Source organism: Protopterus annectens, chromosome 7.part0 (assembly GCF_019279795.1).
Source record: "Protopterus annectens isolate FY-2018-M chromosome 7.part0, PAN1.0, whole genome shotgun sequence".
Lineage (NCBI taxonomy): Eukaryota > Metazoa > Chordata > Ceratodontiformes > Protopteridae > Protopterus > Protopterus annectens.
In genome coordinates, this window is record NC_056739.1 from 148,191,258 (window position 1) to 148,206,565 (window position 15,308).

Below are 15,308 nucleotides of genomic sequence, written 5' to 3' on the forward strand. Positions count from 1 at the left end.
ATGTATTCTCGTCTTTCTTCTGCCTTTCTCTCTGCTTTCTTCTCTCACATTTCCCATGCCTCTCTCTCCATCTGTTCCTCAACTTTCCCCCACCTCCTTCTTACCAGTCTCTCTCCCTACCTCCTCAGTTCATCTCTTTGCTTCATGTACATTTTTATCACCAGCTTTTCTTCATCTTTCACCTAGCTACAACAACCTCCCGACCTGACCTATATATCCTCTCTCATTCCTTACCTCTACATCCTTTCTCTCTATCAGCTCTATTAGGTCATCTGAATGATCTTTGCTATACATCTTTTGACTCTCTAATGTACCTATAACTTATCATAACTAATTATTAACTTAAAATATTGTATCAATCACTTGCTCCTACTTCCCCCATCACATTTCCATATTTATACCTCTGTCTTAAAGCCTGTTATTACATTGCCTTTTTCTCATATGTTTTTTCATAAGTTTTTATTTCCCTTTTATGCAAACCTTACTTTTTTGTATATTTTATTTAATTGCTCTTAAAAAAAAAAAAAAAAAAAAAAGTATTGTAATGTGGAGTTTTTTTTTCCCTGGGCCTCCACTGAAAAGGTTTTTTTTTGCCCATTCAGACTTTCCCAGTTAACAAATGGGAAATAAAATAAATCAATAAAAAGTATCTTTAATGATCTCAATTCAGCACCACTGTTAAGATGCAAACAAATTTCACAAGGCTCTAACTCATGTTCGGGTTCTAGACAAAACAAGCAATAGGTGTCAACATAGCAGAAGCACTTTAACTAAAGAAGACACAACCTTATTTCATTCAACTTCCAGATGATGTTCATCTCAAAGTGTAATATTTTGTTAAAATTCCAATGTAGGATTGCTTAAGCCACTACAAGGCTAAATTTCTCTGGCACAAAACTGAGGGACAAAGAGTACCCAGACAGTAAGAAGAACAGAAAAAAAAGTCTAATGATTCTAATTATACAATGGAATCTCACAAAGCTTGCATCGATGCTTGTGCTGAGCTGGGTTCAGCTGAAGCAATAAGACAGGGGCATGGGAAACAGAACGTGGGTAAGCCAAATGTTATTCTTTCTGTTACATTAATGCTCCCTGACGAAGATAAATTGTGTTTATAAAGTTAAATATTTAAGCCCTGCATCATTGGATAATATTTATCTTCATAGTCCCAGCTCATATTTATCTCTCACCTTATCACAGCACTCCACAACCTTCATATAGTCTTTCAGTTTCAGGAAGCACATGCTCAAATTCAAGAAGGCTGCCAGCAGAAACGACTGACTGATTTTGCGCTCTTCATCTGATAAGCCATACTCCATTTCTAATAAGGACACTATCTTTCCATACTGAACAACCGCTTGTTTGTACTTGCTTGCCTGACAATAAAAGAAAATGTGATTATGACAAATGTATAGATGTAAATAATGAAAACTAAAATTAATTTTAGTTTGTGCATATAACTGGAAATAAAACTGTACTTCACTATGATTTGAAATGGTGATCAAAGAGCAGATGGTAAAATTTTACAGTAACGTGCTGTAGCCAGCCAAAACAAATAATTATAGAGTGAAAGTTCACTGCAGTTCAGATGTACTCACTAAATCAAACAATACCCATATGAAGAAGTCTTGCTACAAAACAAAATAAAACTAAATGAAATCCCTGTGACTGTGGCTGCAAAATTAAAAAAAAAAAAAAACAAAGCCAACATTTGCTCTGTGATGCTAAATGGAGAAACAATCAACTCACATACTATAAAAATAAAACAAATTAAAATAAATTCTAACACAGAGTAATGTCACTTAAGTAAAAATGGCATGAAACAAGTTTAAAAAATGGAAAAAGAATCACTATGGGTCAGGTGTGTGTAAGCATCCTAATGTAAGAAAGTGGAACTATGCACATTCCTAAATAACTTAAATAAAAAAAATGCAATCAGCTGCAGTAAACCTTACCCAGATACAAGCAGTGGTAGATTATAATGGCTTACCCATGAGTCACTGTAATATACTTATCTATTTCACAGTGTAATATACTTATCTATTTCACAGTTTATCACAAATTAAATATTGAAAACAGTGACCTGAAAAACATATAAAACTTTTTTTTTACAGGGTAATTCCCACTGTGCCCCCCTACATTATAAATATCAACTGCACTTTTACATCACAGGCAGAGAAAAGGGCAAAAACTTTCCTTTGACTTGCACAATATGTTTCAGGGATTTATCGAAAACCAACAGTCCAAGTACTTCCTCCATTTTTTGAGTGCTCATCCCCTTGCCCAAAAGAAATCAGTAGTAAAGGGACAATTTGTGAGGGCCGCAAGAATGGTCACCCTGGAACAACACTTCTGGGAATAGTGTGCTATCTTGGAAAACATGTTTCTGGCAAAAGGTTACCCAAAGGAGCTTGTAACTGACATCAAGGAGGAAGCGCTGATGAAAAGGAAAATGAATTACTACATCCGGATACTCAAGAATAATAGCGCTGTTATAAATGAAACCGGTGAAGAAGATAACAATGGAACTGGTGATCTGGGGAGTGTTTTCATTACAGACTTTAATCAAGACCGTCAGACTATAAGATTGATACTTAAGAAGAATTGGGATTTATTTAAAGAAAACATGGAACTTTTACAACTAATTCCAGAACGCCCTTTGGTGGCTTTCTGACGAGGGAAGAACATAAAGAAAATGTTATAAGGTACAATGCTTAATTACAATGCAACCACCAAATGTGGGTAATACTCGTTCATTAAGTGGATCCAAGTGGGTGACTCTTCTTGGATAAAAAAAAAAAAAAAGAAGTTATGTACTTACCATAACGTTCCATGTTTATAGTCCATCTCGCCTACATTCTTGCTGAATGGGTTCGGAACCTATTCTCGGCTCCGAATGGGCCGATACTAAAGCTCAAGAGCTTTTAATGGCTCAAGGCTAACCCCTATCCCACGGCAATTCCCCAGGTCTTGTTTGCAAGAAAGTGATAGATACATAATAGACAGTAAACTATCAATAACTATACACATACAACAAAACACTATGTATTACTATCCATGCCAGGAGGACAGACAACTACAACCAAGTCAGACAGCATAATGGATAGTCCACCAGTTCCTCCAGGAAACAGGAAGGGGGAAGGAGGGTGGGACGTAAGAATGTATGAGGTCTTGCCCAAGTAGCTGCTGCACAAATAGCATCAATTGGGAGTTTCGATCTAAAGGCATATGAAGCTGATACTGCTCTGGTTGAATGGCCTTTTACTTTGGCTGGTAATTGTTTGCCAGCAGCTTTGTAAGCAAACGAAATGCAGTCTGAAAGCCATTTAGACAAGGTGACCTTAGAAACAGGCAAGCCTTTATTTTTGTCTGAAAAGGAAACAAACAGTTTTTCAAAATTCTTTAGTCCTGTGCAGGTAAAACCTGAGAATTCTGTGGAGATCCAGCTGGTGTAGTCTACATTCTGATTTATTAGCATGATTTAGGAAGAAAACTGGTAGTTCGATAGTTGTATTAAGATTATGCTCTGAACATACCTTAGGAAGAAAGGAAGGATTAGACTTTATCCTTTTGGAAAACAATGTAAGGAGGTCAAATGGTGAGAGCTTGCAATTCTGAAACTCTCCTAGCAGATGTTATAGCCACTAAGAACAATGTCTTCCAAGACAAGAATTTCATATCCGATGAAGAAGAGGGTTCAAAGGGTGGAGAAATTAAAGATGTAAGAACTAGGTTTAGGTCCCAGGGCTCCAGTGGTTGCGTGATTGGAAGTCTGAGAAGGAGGACTCCTTTCAAAAAAATTTTGCATAAAAAGTGGGACATGACTGGACTTCCCATCCAGCCAAAATGATAATTAGAGATGACAGCTAAATGAACTCTAATAGTAGCATCTGCAGCTTCTTCATGAAAAATGCATGCCAGGAAGGACAGGATATAGGAGCTGAGTAGGGATCTATGCCTTGGTTTGCTGCTCAAATGGAGAACCTTCTCCACTTACTGGAATATAATTTCCTGGTGGAAGGTTTGTGTGAAGAAATCAGAATGTGTTTGACTGGAGGGGAAAGGGAAATGCACCTGGCTATTTGTGGAACTGAAGCAGCCATGCTGTCAATTTCAGGGTTTGGATAGAAGGGTGGAACTGCCCTGACTGATGAATCAGGAGGTCTGGAGATGGTTCCAGAATCCATGGTTTCTCCAAGAGATAAGGCCACAGGAAGGGGAACCAGACTTGGCGAGGCCAGTAAGGAACAATGAGGATCAGGGTACTCTTCAACAGTTTTGCATTCTGAATCACTTCTGGTATGAGAGGAAAGGGTGGAAAGGATTAAAGGATTCCCGGAGGACAGTTGTTGACCAAAGCATCCCTGGGTGACATCCCCGGATGGGGAATTAGGACAAAGTAGCTGCTGCATTTGGTATTCATGTACGTGGCGAATAGGTCACAGCAAGACTGGCCCCATTTGCAAAAATTCTCTTCCGCAACGTCTGAATTCAGGGACCACTCGTGAGGCATCAGAATTGCTCAACTGAGTTTGTCTGCTATCACATTGGACTTCCCTGGGATGTGCATTGCTACTAGATAGCGTTGAGTGTCCATCGCCCATTTCCATACTCTTAAAGCCTCTCGACAAAGTGGGTAAGATATGGCTCCTCCTTGCTTGTTTATGTACTACACTACAAGTTGTCTGATTGAATCGCAATAGTCCCAGTGGGAAGAGAACTGTGAATTACTTGCAACGCATATAGCACCGCTCTCATCTCCAGAACATTTATGTGCAAGTGGTTCTCATTATCCTGCCAAATACCTTGGACCGTCATTCCCAGATAATGCCCCCCCCCCCATCTGGGAGGCGTTCGTAGTCAAGACTGAATTTTGTTGAGGGGAAGCAAGTGGGCGACTTAGATGAAGTTGATCCGTATGTAACCACCATGTTAGATCCTTCTTGCAGGAGTTTGTGATGAGTATTTGGTGAGACAGGGGGAGATCCTGCATTGACCACTGGGAAAAAAGTAGCCACTGAAGTACTCTCATGTGCAGATGGGTGAGGGGAACTAAGAGAATGGTGGAAGCCATAGTCCCTAGGACTTCAAGGACTATCCTGGCCTGTACTTTGTCTTTCTTCAGCAAGGATCTGACTTGGTTGTGTAACGATTCTATCCTTTCTGGTGTCAATTTGGCTGAGCCTAGGAATACAACGCGCTGCGATGGAGATCAGGCTGATTTTTTTAGGTTTACTGTAATGCCCAGTCTGGCGCACAAGGATAGAGTCTCGTCCCTGGTTCTGATTAGTTGGTGCTTGGTACAGTGAAAGATAACCCCTGACTGCCTCCAGAGACGGACAGTTGGGCAACCCTTCAGGGGCGATGGAAGGGATGATCAGAGAAAGTTTCTCTATCTCCCTGATGTTGCGGACCTCCTCTGCTGCGAGGGCGGTGTTTTCCATTATATCCTCCCCCTCTGCCTCTAGGGGAGGGCTGACCTTGTGCCTGAGAGAAACCTTTTTGGGATTTACAGAACCACATTTCCCCTCCTGTTTGACCCTTGGGATAGGGTCTAGAAGGAAGGGAGAAACTGACTCAGACAGCAGATAAGCTTTTCCCTTCCTGTTCGCACCTGGTCAAAGTCTCTTTTACATGCGGTCCAAAAAGAGTTGAAACATCAAAGGGGATGTTGATAAAGGAAGACTTAAAGGATTCAGTGAAGTTACATAGATATATCCAGGAATGTCTCCTAAGAGAAATTCCTGCTGCGGCTGCCCTGCTCGCTCTGTCCGCTGCATAGGAAATCAGCCTCAAGGAGGAGTTAGCTATAGATGTAAGGGTGGAGAGCTGCGCAGATACCTTGTCCATGGATCACGAAGCTAGGGTGTCTCCCAACTCCTTCAGGAGATCCCTTTGAAGTCTAGTAAATTGGGACAGGCAAATCAGCGATCGTAAGGTAAATGCCACTGAAGAGAAGGTACGCTTTCCATACCTATCCATTGTCCTGGACTCTTTATTAGGAGGATGGATATTAGAAGATGTCTCGGACAACTCCTTTTTTGTGGCCGCTGCTACCACCATAGCATCCACAGGAACTTCCTTAGAAAGAAAGGACTTATCTTCCGGAACAGTCATAAATTTGTTTGGCCTCCTCGGGACAGGCTCCACTGTGTCCGGGGAGGTCCAGGCTTTCAGGGATATGACCACCAAGAGTTGGTCATAAGACGGTGTGACCCAGGAGGTGGAAGGTCGGGAACCAAAGACCTCAAGGTACACTGATTCGTCCTCAGTAGGGTTAGAGGTCTTCCAATCACTCCTCCGTCTAAGGAGTTCAAGGATGTCAGCAAAAGAGACATCCTCAAAGTGGGATCTAGGGGACCCTTCTGACTCATCCAAATCAGTGTCTGACATGACAGACTCAGGTGAGTAAATGTGCTTCCTCTTACAAAGTCTCTTCCGGGGGAGCTCTCCAGTGGGATAATCTGGGGAGGTCTTGGAAGAGGGTACACCTCCAATGGGGGCTGCCTGAGTCTCTGGTTCCCTACGCTGAGGGGGAGGTGGGAGAGGTGAGGTTGCTGCCTGCTGCTGGTGGGATATAGGGTCCAAAGGCAGGGCTTTGGCACTGGACAAAGCTTTCTCTATTGCTTTGAAAGCCTTTCCACCCCGCTCTGAAGAAGACCTCCGCTCTGAGGAGACAGAAGGTTGGCTCAGAGCAGTAGGGACAGGTTCAGAGGCAGACGTGGGAACCGAGCTCAGTTGAGCCGAAGCACCGAGAGGGAAAGTCAGTTCTGAAGAAAAAACAGGGTGACCATCCCCCTCGGAGTCGACTAGAGAGCATCGGCTCCCAGATCCCTCAGCTCCAGACTGAGCCACTGAGGATAGTTATCGGTTCCGATGAAGCAGGAAGAATTCTTGGAATCGAAGGATCCAACACCAAAGGACCCTAAGTGTTCAACTCTGAAAGCAAAGCAGTCGGAGGAGGAGCAGTAGTCTGGAGATGGGATGGCTCCGAAGCCTTTGGGTCTGGAAGAGCTAACTTTTTGGCCAGAGCTGGGTCACAGAGCAACCTCTTCACCACCCACTCGATATCCTCATCTGAAAGTGTCCTGGAGGATTGGTAGGAGACCTCAAAGTTGGAGAAATAGGGTCAATAACTGGTGACTGTCTCGTTACCGAAGGTTGCCTCGACACCGAAGAAACAGATGGCACCGAGACAGAAGAAATGGAATCGGAGCCAGAACTCCTTGGCTCTGTTGCTTTAGACTTTTTAGATGGTTCCAAGGCTGGAACCGAAGATTTTCTCTTCACAGTTTTTGGAGCTGTCTGACCAAGTTCCAGCTGTTCCTTGAAGGAACTGGTCATAAAATCCCTGTCTATTAGTTTACGTTTTCTCTCATTAAGTACCTTAGTACTAAAGGCATGGCAAAAAGTACAGGATTCTTGTAAATGAGCCTCTCCCAGACAGTACACACAGCTAGTGTGACTGTAAGTCAATAACATTTTTTGTGAATACTTGTCACATTTTTTGAACCCAGAAAGTACAGTTGTGTTCACTTACCATAAATGTAGATGTTCGAGTGCATTCACTGTTGCAGTCATTACATTTGGGTAATCTGCTGGTAGGTTGCCTTCAGTCGGCCTGATTAACAAAGTCTTGGGTCCTGCGTTGATTGCTGTCCCTTCTTCCATGACGTCAGGTCGTCAAGGGTATAAAACTTGCAGCCGATGCCATTACATCACTTTTTCTTGCCCCAGATGTCAGGTGCCCCCCCAAATGGGGAGCCAAATATTTAAGTAATTAAAAACACAAAAATATATATCTCCAAACTAAAGCAAATACACCAAAAAGGCTTTTAAGCATAGTAAAGGAAAGTATAAATATAGAAAGAGAAAAAAACAGGGGGTTGGAGGGAGGGTAACCAGGACTGCAACAGTGAATACACTCGAACATCTACATTTATGGTAAGTGTACACAACTGTACTATGTTCTTCGTGTTTCACTGCTGCAGTCATTACATGTGGGTAGATTCCCAAAGCTAAGGTTGGGAGGATGGATTTATACAGCATTAGGACCAGCTATAAGGCCCTGCAGGACAGCAGTGGCAAAGCCAGCTCTGGATTTAGAGAAGCAAGGTAAATGGTAATGTTTGGTGAACGTACGAACTGAGCTCCAGGTAGCAGCTTCTAGAATGTCTCTGGTTGGGACACCTCCGAGAAAGGCTGTAGAAGTAGATGTAGCAGGAGATCTGATCCCCTAGGGGATAGTTTTACCATGGTGCATATAGCAGAAATGAATACAATAGCTTATCCATTTGGAAATAGTCTGATTTGAAATAGCCTTTCCCTCTGCCCCTGCAGCAAATGCCACCAGTAGTTGATCAGATTTTCTAAGAGATTTTGTTCTGTTTAAGTAAAATCTAACCTGTCTGTGTACATCCAATGAATGTAGAATCCGCTCCCCCTTGTTCTGTAGATTGGGAAAGAAAGTTGGCAAATTAATGTTTTGATTAACAGCCACACTGGATACCACCTTAGGCATGAAGGATGGATTGGTCCTGAGACACCCTGTCTGCATGAAAAATAATGAAAGGCTCCACTGCCATAAGAGCCTGTAATTCAGAAATCCTTCCAGCTGAAGTGACTGCTAAAAGGAAAGCTGTTTTCCAGGAGAGAAATTTTAAGTCTGCAGTAGCAGCTGGCTCGAAAGGAGGAAGAGTAAGTTTTTCCAATACAAAGTTGAGGTCCCAGGCAGGGTTTGGGGCTCTCCTGGTTGGTCTTAAGTTTTTGGCCCCTCTGAGATACTGCTTTAGCAGAGGATGAGAGAAGAGGGGAGGCTCTGTGTTGTAATGAGCTGAAATGGCTGAGGCATGGATTTTTATGGAAGAAAAGGGCAGGCCCTTGTGAAGCATCTCAGTTAAGTATTGTAAAATCTGAGGAATATTGGGCACTGCTGTGCTTATCCACTGAGATTGATTCCAGGCACAGAATCTTTTCCATTTGTCATCATAAGATTTTCTAGTACTAGGCCTTCTTGCTTCCAAAATGACATCCATCACAGGTTTGCTGAGGGATGCCAAGGGTGAATTTAGGTGATTAGCCACCCTGCAAGATTCAAAGTTTGGAGATGAGTGTGCCGAATTTGGTTGTTCTAGCTGAGACAGTAAGTAAGGTGTCTGAGGCAGGTGCCATGGTGGAAGGTGTGACACATTGCGCAGGAGTGGGTACCAGTGTTGGTGAGGCCAGTCTGGAGCAATCAAAATCATTTCTGGTTTGTCCTGTTTGACTTTTAGTAGAACTTTGGAGAGCAGAGGCAGAGGGGGAAAAGCATAGACTGATAGGATTTTCCAGCGGAATGATAGAGCATCCACTTTCCATGCTTTTTTGTGATGAATTCTTGTGCAGAATTTGTCCAACTGCTAGTTCTGGGGTGAGGCAAAAAGATCTATGTCTGGACTCCCCCATTTGCATGTCAACATGTTGAAAATTCGTGGTTCCAGTTTCCATTCGTGTGGGTCCATAAGATTTCTGCTTAGTTCGTCTGCCAGAGTATTTAGCTTTCCTGGCAGGAATTGAGCTTGTAGTTGTATTTGAAAGGTCAAGGCCGTGTTCCACAATGCCACGGCTAGTCTGCAGAGGGGGTAGGAGTGTGTATCCCCCTACTTGTTTATGTACCACATAACTGTGGTGTTGTCTGTCTTTATCATTAATTGTCCTGGATGAAAGTAGTCCTTGAAAGCTGTCAGTGCATTCTGTACAGCTAGCATCTCTTTTTGATTGATATGCAGGTGCATTTGATTTGGGCTCCATTTGCTCTGAATGCACTTCCCTGCCAGATGAGCCCCCCCCCCCCCAAGCATAGTCTGATACGTCTGCAGTTAGCGTTTGGGTGGCAGGGGGTGGAGTGAATGGCAGTCCCTTGTTTTGGTGGCAGGCCTCTGCCCACCATAGGAACTCTTGTTGCAGGCAAGGTATGATAGGAATCATTATTTCCAGGCTGTGACAGTGTTGACTCCGTAAACTTTTTAAGTACCACTGAAGTTTCCTCATATGCAGTCTTGCATATGGAATTAGAAGAATGCAGGAGGCCATGAACCCCAAGGCTTGCAGAATTTGTCTTGCAGATAGCAGGGTTTTTCTGGCCACCTGTTTGAAATAAGTTACCAAATGAATTTGCTTTTCTGGCATAAGGTAAGCCATCTGTGCAGTTGTATTCAAGCTTGCACCCAGGAATGTAATTTTTTGAGAGGGTACCAGTTGTGATTTATTTTCGTTTATAGCGTACCCTAGACAAGTTGGAACCCTTTTTATAAATACCAGATGTTTTAGAAGAATGTCCCTGTTTTCTGCCTGAATTAGACACTCATCCAGATATGGACATATTTGAATATTTCTTTGTCTGCAAAATGCAATTACTGGAAACAGGCACTTTGTGAAGACCCTGGGTGCAGTAGATAACCCAAAGGGCAGTGCAGAGAACTGGTAATGCAAGGAGCCTGCTTTGAAGTGGAGGTATCATCTGCAAGATTCCCTGATTGGGATATGCAGGTAAGCCTCTTTTAAGTCTAGAGTTACCAACCAGGCATCTTTGCCTAGCATAGGAAGTAACTGTTGAAGAGTCAGCATCTTGAATTTTGGGATGTCCACAAATGTGTTTAGCATACATAAGTCCAGAATTGGATGCCATGACTTGTCTTTTCTGGGTACCAGGAAAAGTCTTGAATAGAAACCTTTTCCCTTTTCCTCTTCTGGTACCGGTTGAATAGCCCCCATGTTCATGAGGGACAGTACTTGCTTCTGGGCCTCTGCCCACTGATTTAGGGGCAGGTCTGGCCATCCATTTGGGATTGGCAACGTGTGGAAATGAAATCTGTATCCCTGGGATACTATACTTAAAATCCATTTGTCCTGGGTTATAAGTTTCCAGTTTCTTGCATGAAGTGCCAGTTTTCCCCCCAAAGGGGCGGCCAAAAGGCAAGTGCTTGGTAAGTGTAAAGGGAAGTCATTGAGACTGCTTACCATAGGGAGGTGCCTTGTTGTTTCCAGACTTGGAGGAGAAGGCACCCCATTGTTCTGTTCTAAAAGTCCCTTGTGACTGAAACTTGGAGCCTTTGGAATGTCTGGGTTTGACTTGAGTGGCTCTCAAAGGAACTGAAAAGGACCAGTTCTTAGTAGGCCAGTGCCTACTAAATCTTGGAAGTTGCACTTGTAAGGAATATTTCACAGTTTGCATAGATTTAGCTTTATCTTCCATCTTTTTTAATACTTCTTCAGCCTTATTACCAAAGAGACAGGCCTGTTGTAAAGGAGCATCCAACAAATTTGCTTTAACATGATCAGGCAAAGTTTGCTCTTTGAGCCAAGCATGCCTTCTTAGCACAGACCAAGTAACAGCAGCATTGCAAGAGGCCTCCAAAGAATCAAAACCACATTGCAAAGCATGTTTTCCAACTTGTTCAGCTGAATGCAATAAATCTTGTAAATCTTTATTTTCCACACAGTCAGAAATTAACATAATTTTCTGTTTAAGCAGTCCCATGATATGCTGTTGATATTTAAGCATATGAAATTGACAGTTTAAAGCCCTGATTGCCAAGGTTGCAGAAGTGTAAACCTTCTTACCCCATCTATCAAGTGCTCTGGAATCTCTATCAGTAGGGGTAGGATTTTTAGCAGTAGAGGCCTTAATGCCCTTGGGACCCTGAGAAATGGTTTCAGGATCTGCAATAGGATTTTTGTAAAGGAATTTGTGGGAGTCAGGAACCCTGTAGTATCTGTCTGGCTTACAAGGAGCCGGAGGCAGAGAATCAGGAGCCATACTAGATTCTGAAAAAACATCATCAACAATGTCTAGAACAGGAGGTATAGCCAAAGGTCTATGCTGAGGAAGAAGAAAATCCCCAAGTCTCTTTTTAGATTCAGAGAAATCCTGACTTTCCCATTGGAAATGTTCCCTTAAAGTATGTAAAGTTTCCCCAAAAGAAAAATCCTCAGGGGGAGAAGCAGAAGGAATGGAATCTTCTGCATCAGAGTCCTCATAAGTTTGTATAGACAAATCCTGCTCATTAGAAGAGTCAGAAGAAATAGAATCCTGTTCAGAACATTCATAATCAATGTCTTGCCTAGGCCTCTTAGAAGGGGGGGGGGTTGGCTACCCCTTATCAGAGTAATTAAATCTTCAGCCATTTTGATCATCTGTTTTCAGGCATAGGGGCCTGCACATGTGGCCCAGGCATCGTTTTTTTAGACATAGATTTTGATTTTGGCCTTAGTTTTGAAGATGGCGTTGGTCTAATATACAAATCTGTAGGCCTGAAAACACCCTCAGAAGCCGGTGCCTGCACAGCGGCTCTGGACCCATCTAAGGTAGAGAGATCCGCAGGTTCCATAATTGATGCATCTCACAGCATACCTGACTCCGAATGGGTCTCAGTAGAGGCCTGCGAATCAGAAATAGCGCGTATCAGGGTCTGCGAAAGCGCCACACTGAGTACCGGCGAACTGGCGACTGGCTTAGGAGAAGCATCGTCGTCAGTTTTGGAACTCGACGGCCTGTCTCTGTCTTTTTCTTTGCGTTTTTTAGTATTCCGGTAGTCGGATTGCTAACAGACGACATTTCTGGATAAATAAATCGTGAGCCAAAATATTTGGAAGCAAAAATATACCGACGTTTAATAGCGTGTTGATTAAATTTAGCACACAACCAACAGCAAGGTATGTTGTGGTCAGGGCCTATGCAAGGAATACAGTACAAATTAAAATCCTTATGAGGTATTTGCTTCCCACAAGTAATGCAATTATTAACTTTTACTGACATCGGTAAGGAGCAAGTAAATGTTTCCCCAACAGGGTACTTAGCTTTTTAGTTGAAGACTTCAGTTCTGAAACTCAAAAACGAAAATTTCAGGAGTCGGCCGACCGGCACTTGCGAACTGCTTCTGCTACGGGCACTGCTCGCCAAGAAACACTGATGTAATGGCGTCGGCTGCATGTTTTATACTCCTGACGACCTGACGTCCTGGAAGAAGGAACAGCAACCGACGCAGGACCCAAGACTTTGTTAATCAGGCCGACTGAAGGCAACCTGCCAGCAGATTACCCAAATGTAATGACTGCAACAGTGAAACACGAAGAACATGTGCAGTGTTCCTTATGTTCTCTGTCTTTCTCTTTAGACATGCTGACAAGAAAAAACAAGGCTAACAGCAATTACAACATTTACAACACTAACTATAACCAACAGCAAATTTATGAAGAGAGAAAAGCTTTTATATAGCTACATTTTTTCTTTTAAAGGGAAGGACTAGCACTCAGGGAGGAAAGGCCCTCTAATTTAAACGGACAACTACGGCCCTCTAAATAAAATGGCCGTACAATCCTAAAAAGCGGAATAGGTGATCAAGCACTCAACAACAATCACACAGGTAATAGATAATAAATATAAAAGTAGAAATATGAAGAAAATAGACAAGAAATAACAAGATTTATCAAAAAATCTTCTACTTAGCCAACAAGCCAATAAGGAGACAATCTCGAAGTTTTCGTGACAAACGAGATCTGGGGAATTGCCATGAGGCACCATGGGATAGGGGTTAGCCTTGAGCCAGTAAAAGCTCTCAAACTTAGTATCGGGCGAGTCGGAGCCCATTCTCGGCTCTGAACCCATCCAGCAAGAATTACGGTGAGATAGGACCACATAACATCAACATGTTCGGTTAGCGGAATATTTGATTGTAACAGCAAAGGTGTGGTCTATGCTGCTCTCTTTCAGGTATGTCCATTATTTCACACTGGAAAGACTGAACATGCCTTAAAAGAAAGGATGTATGTACATCTTTAAGATATACGAAAAGGCAAAACTACGAATGCCCTGGCTAAACATGTAACAGAATTTCACGACCAATACTTTTATTTTGTAGTTGTCGAGCAGATCCATCAAGGGGCTAGAGGAGGCCCGTGGCACTTATTTCTAGAAAGAAGGGAAGTATTTTGGCAGCTGGTGTTTAAAGCTGATGTTTGGCCAGGTATTAATTAAAGTATCTCCATTTCCAGTCTGTTAAAATTAAAGGCTTTAAGAAGATAGTGCAAGTTTCTCTTTAAGGGGGGTGCTGTCTCAATTTTGACACTTTGGCTACTGAGGAGTGATGTCTTGCATAAATTCTTGGCCCTACTTCCTTGGATTTATCTGAAAAAGTTTAGTGATGAAACAAAATGAAAGTGCTTACATTATTTTTAAATAATTTTTATTAAAGAGGTTTTTTAATGGTCTTATCCACCACACAGGATTTTCTGGAGATTTGCATCTTGTTCTTCTGAACAGACCGGGTTTGTAAGCTGTTGAACTTTTTGTGCCTTTTATTTGTTTGTAGTTTTGTTGGATTTTCTTCAGCATCTGTCCTATGTGGATTGTCTGAAATCATTGTCACTTTATACTGTTTTATACAGACTAATCAGAGGCGATCTCTGCCTTGCATATAAGGCAATCTCTGACCCTGCTTTATTGGAAATGCTGCATTTCCCCAAGTCAAATGGTACACGGGTTACTCACTGTAAAGACGTTAATCTGGTATGTGACATTAATATAACCTGCTTGAGGGACAGATTTGTCTCCCAGAGGTCACCACACCTTTGAAACCGACTCCTACGTCATGTCAAACAGAGCACCTCACTGGCCCTCTTTAAACACAATCTGGATGATTGGATGAGTAATCATAAATTCACCCAGGGGGTTCCACCTGTGTTTCTCTTGGACACAGGCATTACGAGCTAATTGTGGAAATAAGGGTAGAACTTGTTTAGGCTTATAAGGGCCCTAGGGCCATTAGCCTAGTAACTTCCTGTGATCCTATGATATTTGACAGAATGATACAGCATGAGTTTATTTTTAGTGGGACTCATCCCCACTACACCTGATAAATGACGTTCTCCCTTTGGGACCTGACAGTATATTTAGACAAGTGTGGCTGTCATTTCTCTAGTGAGGAATTACAGACAAAACTACATTTTGTGTGTACAGTGCTTACATGTTCCTCTACAGACATAGTAATCATTTAACTTTCCTGCTCTGTCCCCACACCTACAGTTTTTCTCACACCTGAGCAAGAAGACTACTGGTACACAAGCAAAGTAAATCTAAAGGGTGCTACTTCCAGGTCCTCTGTCATTGCTTCCAAATTATGCAGTGCAGGTCTTTTTTTTTTTTTGGTAGAAGACTGAATTTCACCTCTCAGGTAAGGATCCTGAAAGATGACTAGGAAGTTTATTACTCTACAACATTTTACTGAAGCCCACTTTGTTACATGGTATTCCCCCTTTCCTTAATTTACCAA

At 42.4% G+C, this 15,308-nt stretch overlaps 1 protein-coding gene across 7 annotated transcripts in view; it reads right to left on the reverse strand.

The window, feature by feature from the left end:
- The window catches only part of FKBP5 (FKBP prolyl isomerase 5), a 1,213,834-nt gene that overhangs the window by 359,292 nt on the left and 839,234 nt on the right, over nucleotides 1–15,308 (reverse strand). For all 7 annotated transcript variants that reach the window (XM_044076599.1, XM_044076596.1, XM_044076597.1 and 4 more), the window contains exon 9: nucleotides 1,191–1,376. In XM_044076599.1, the coding sequence (XP_043932534.1) occupies nucleotides 1,191–1,376 (186 nt within the window). The remainder of the gene's footprint in view (nucleotides 1–1,190; nucleotides 1,377–15,308) is intronic.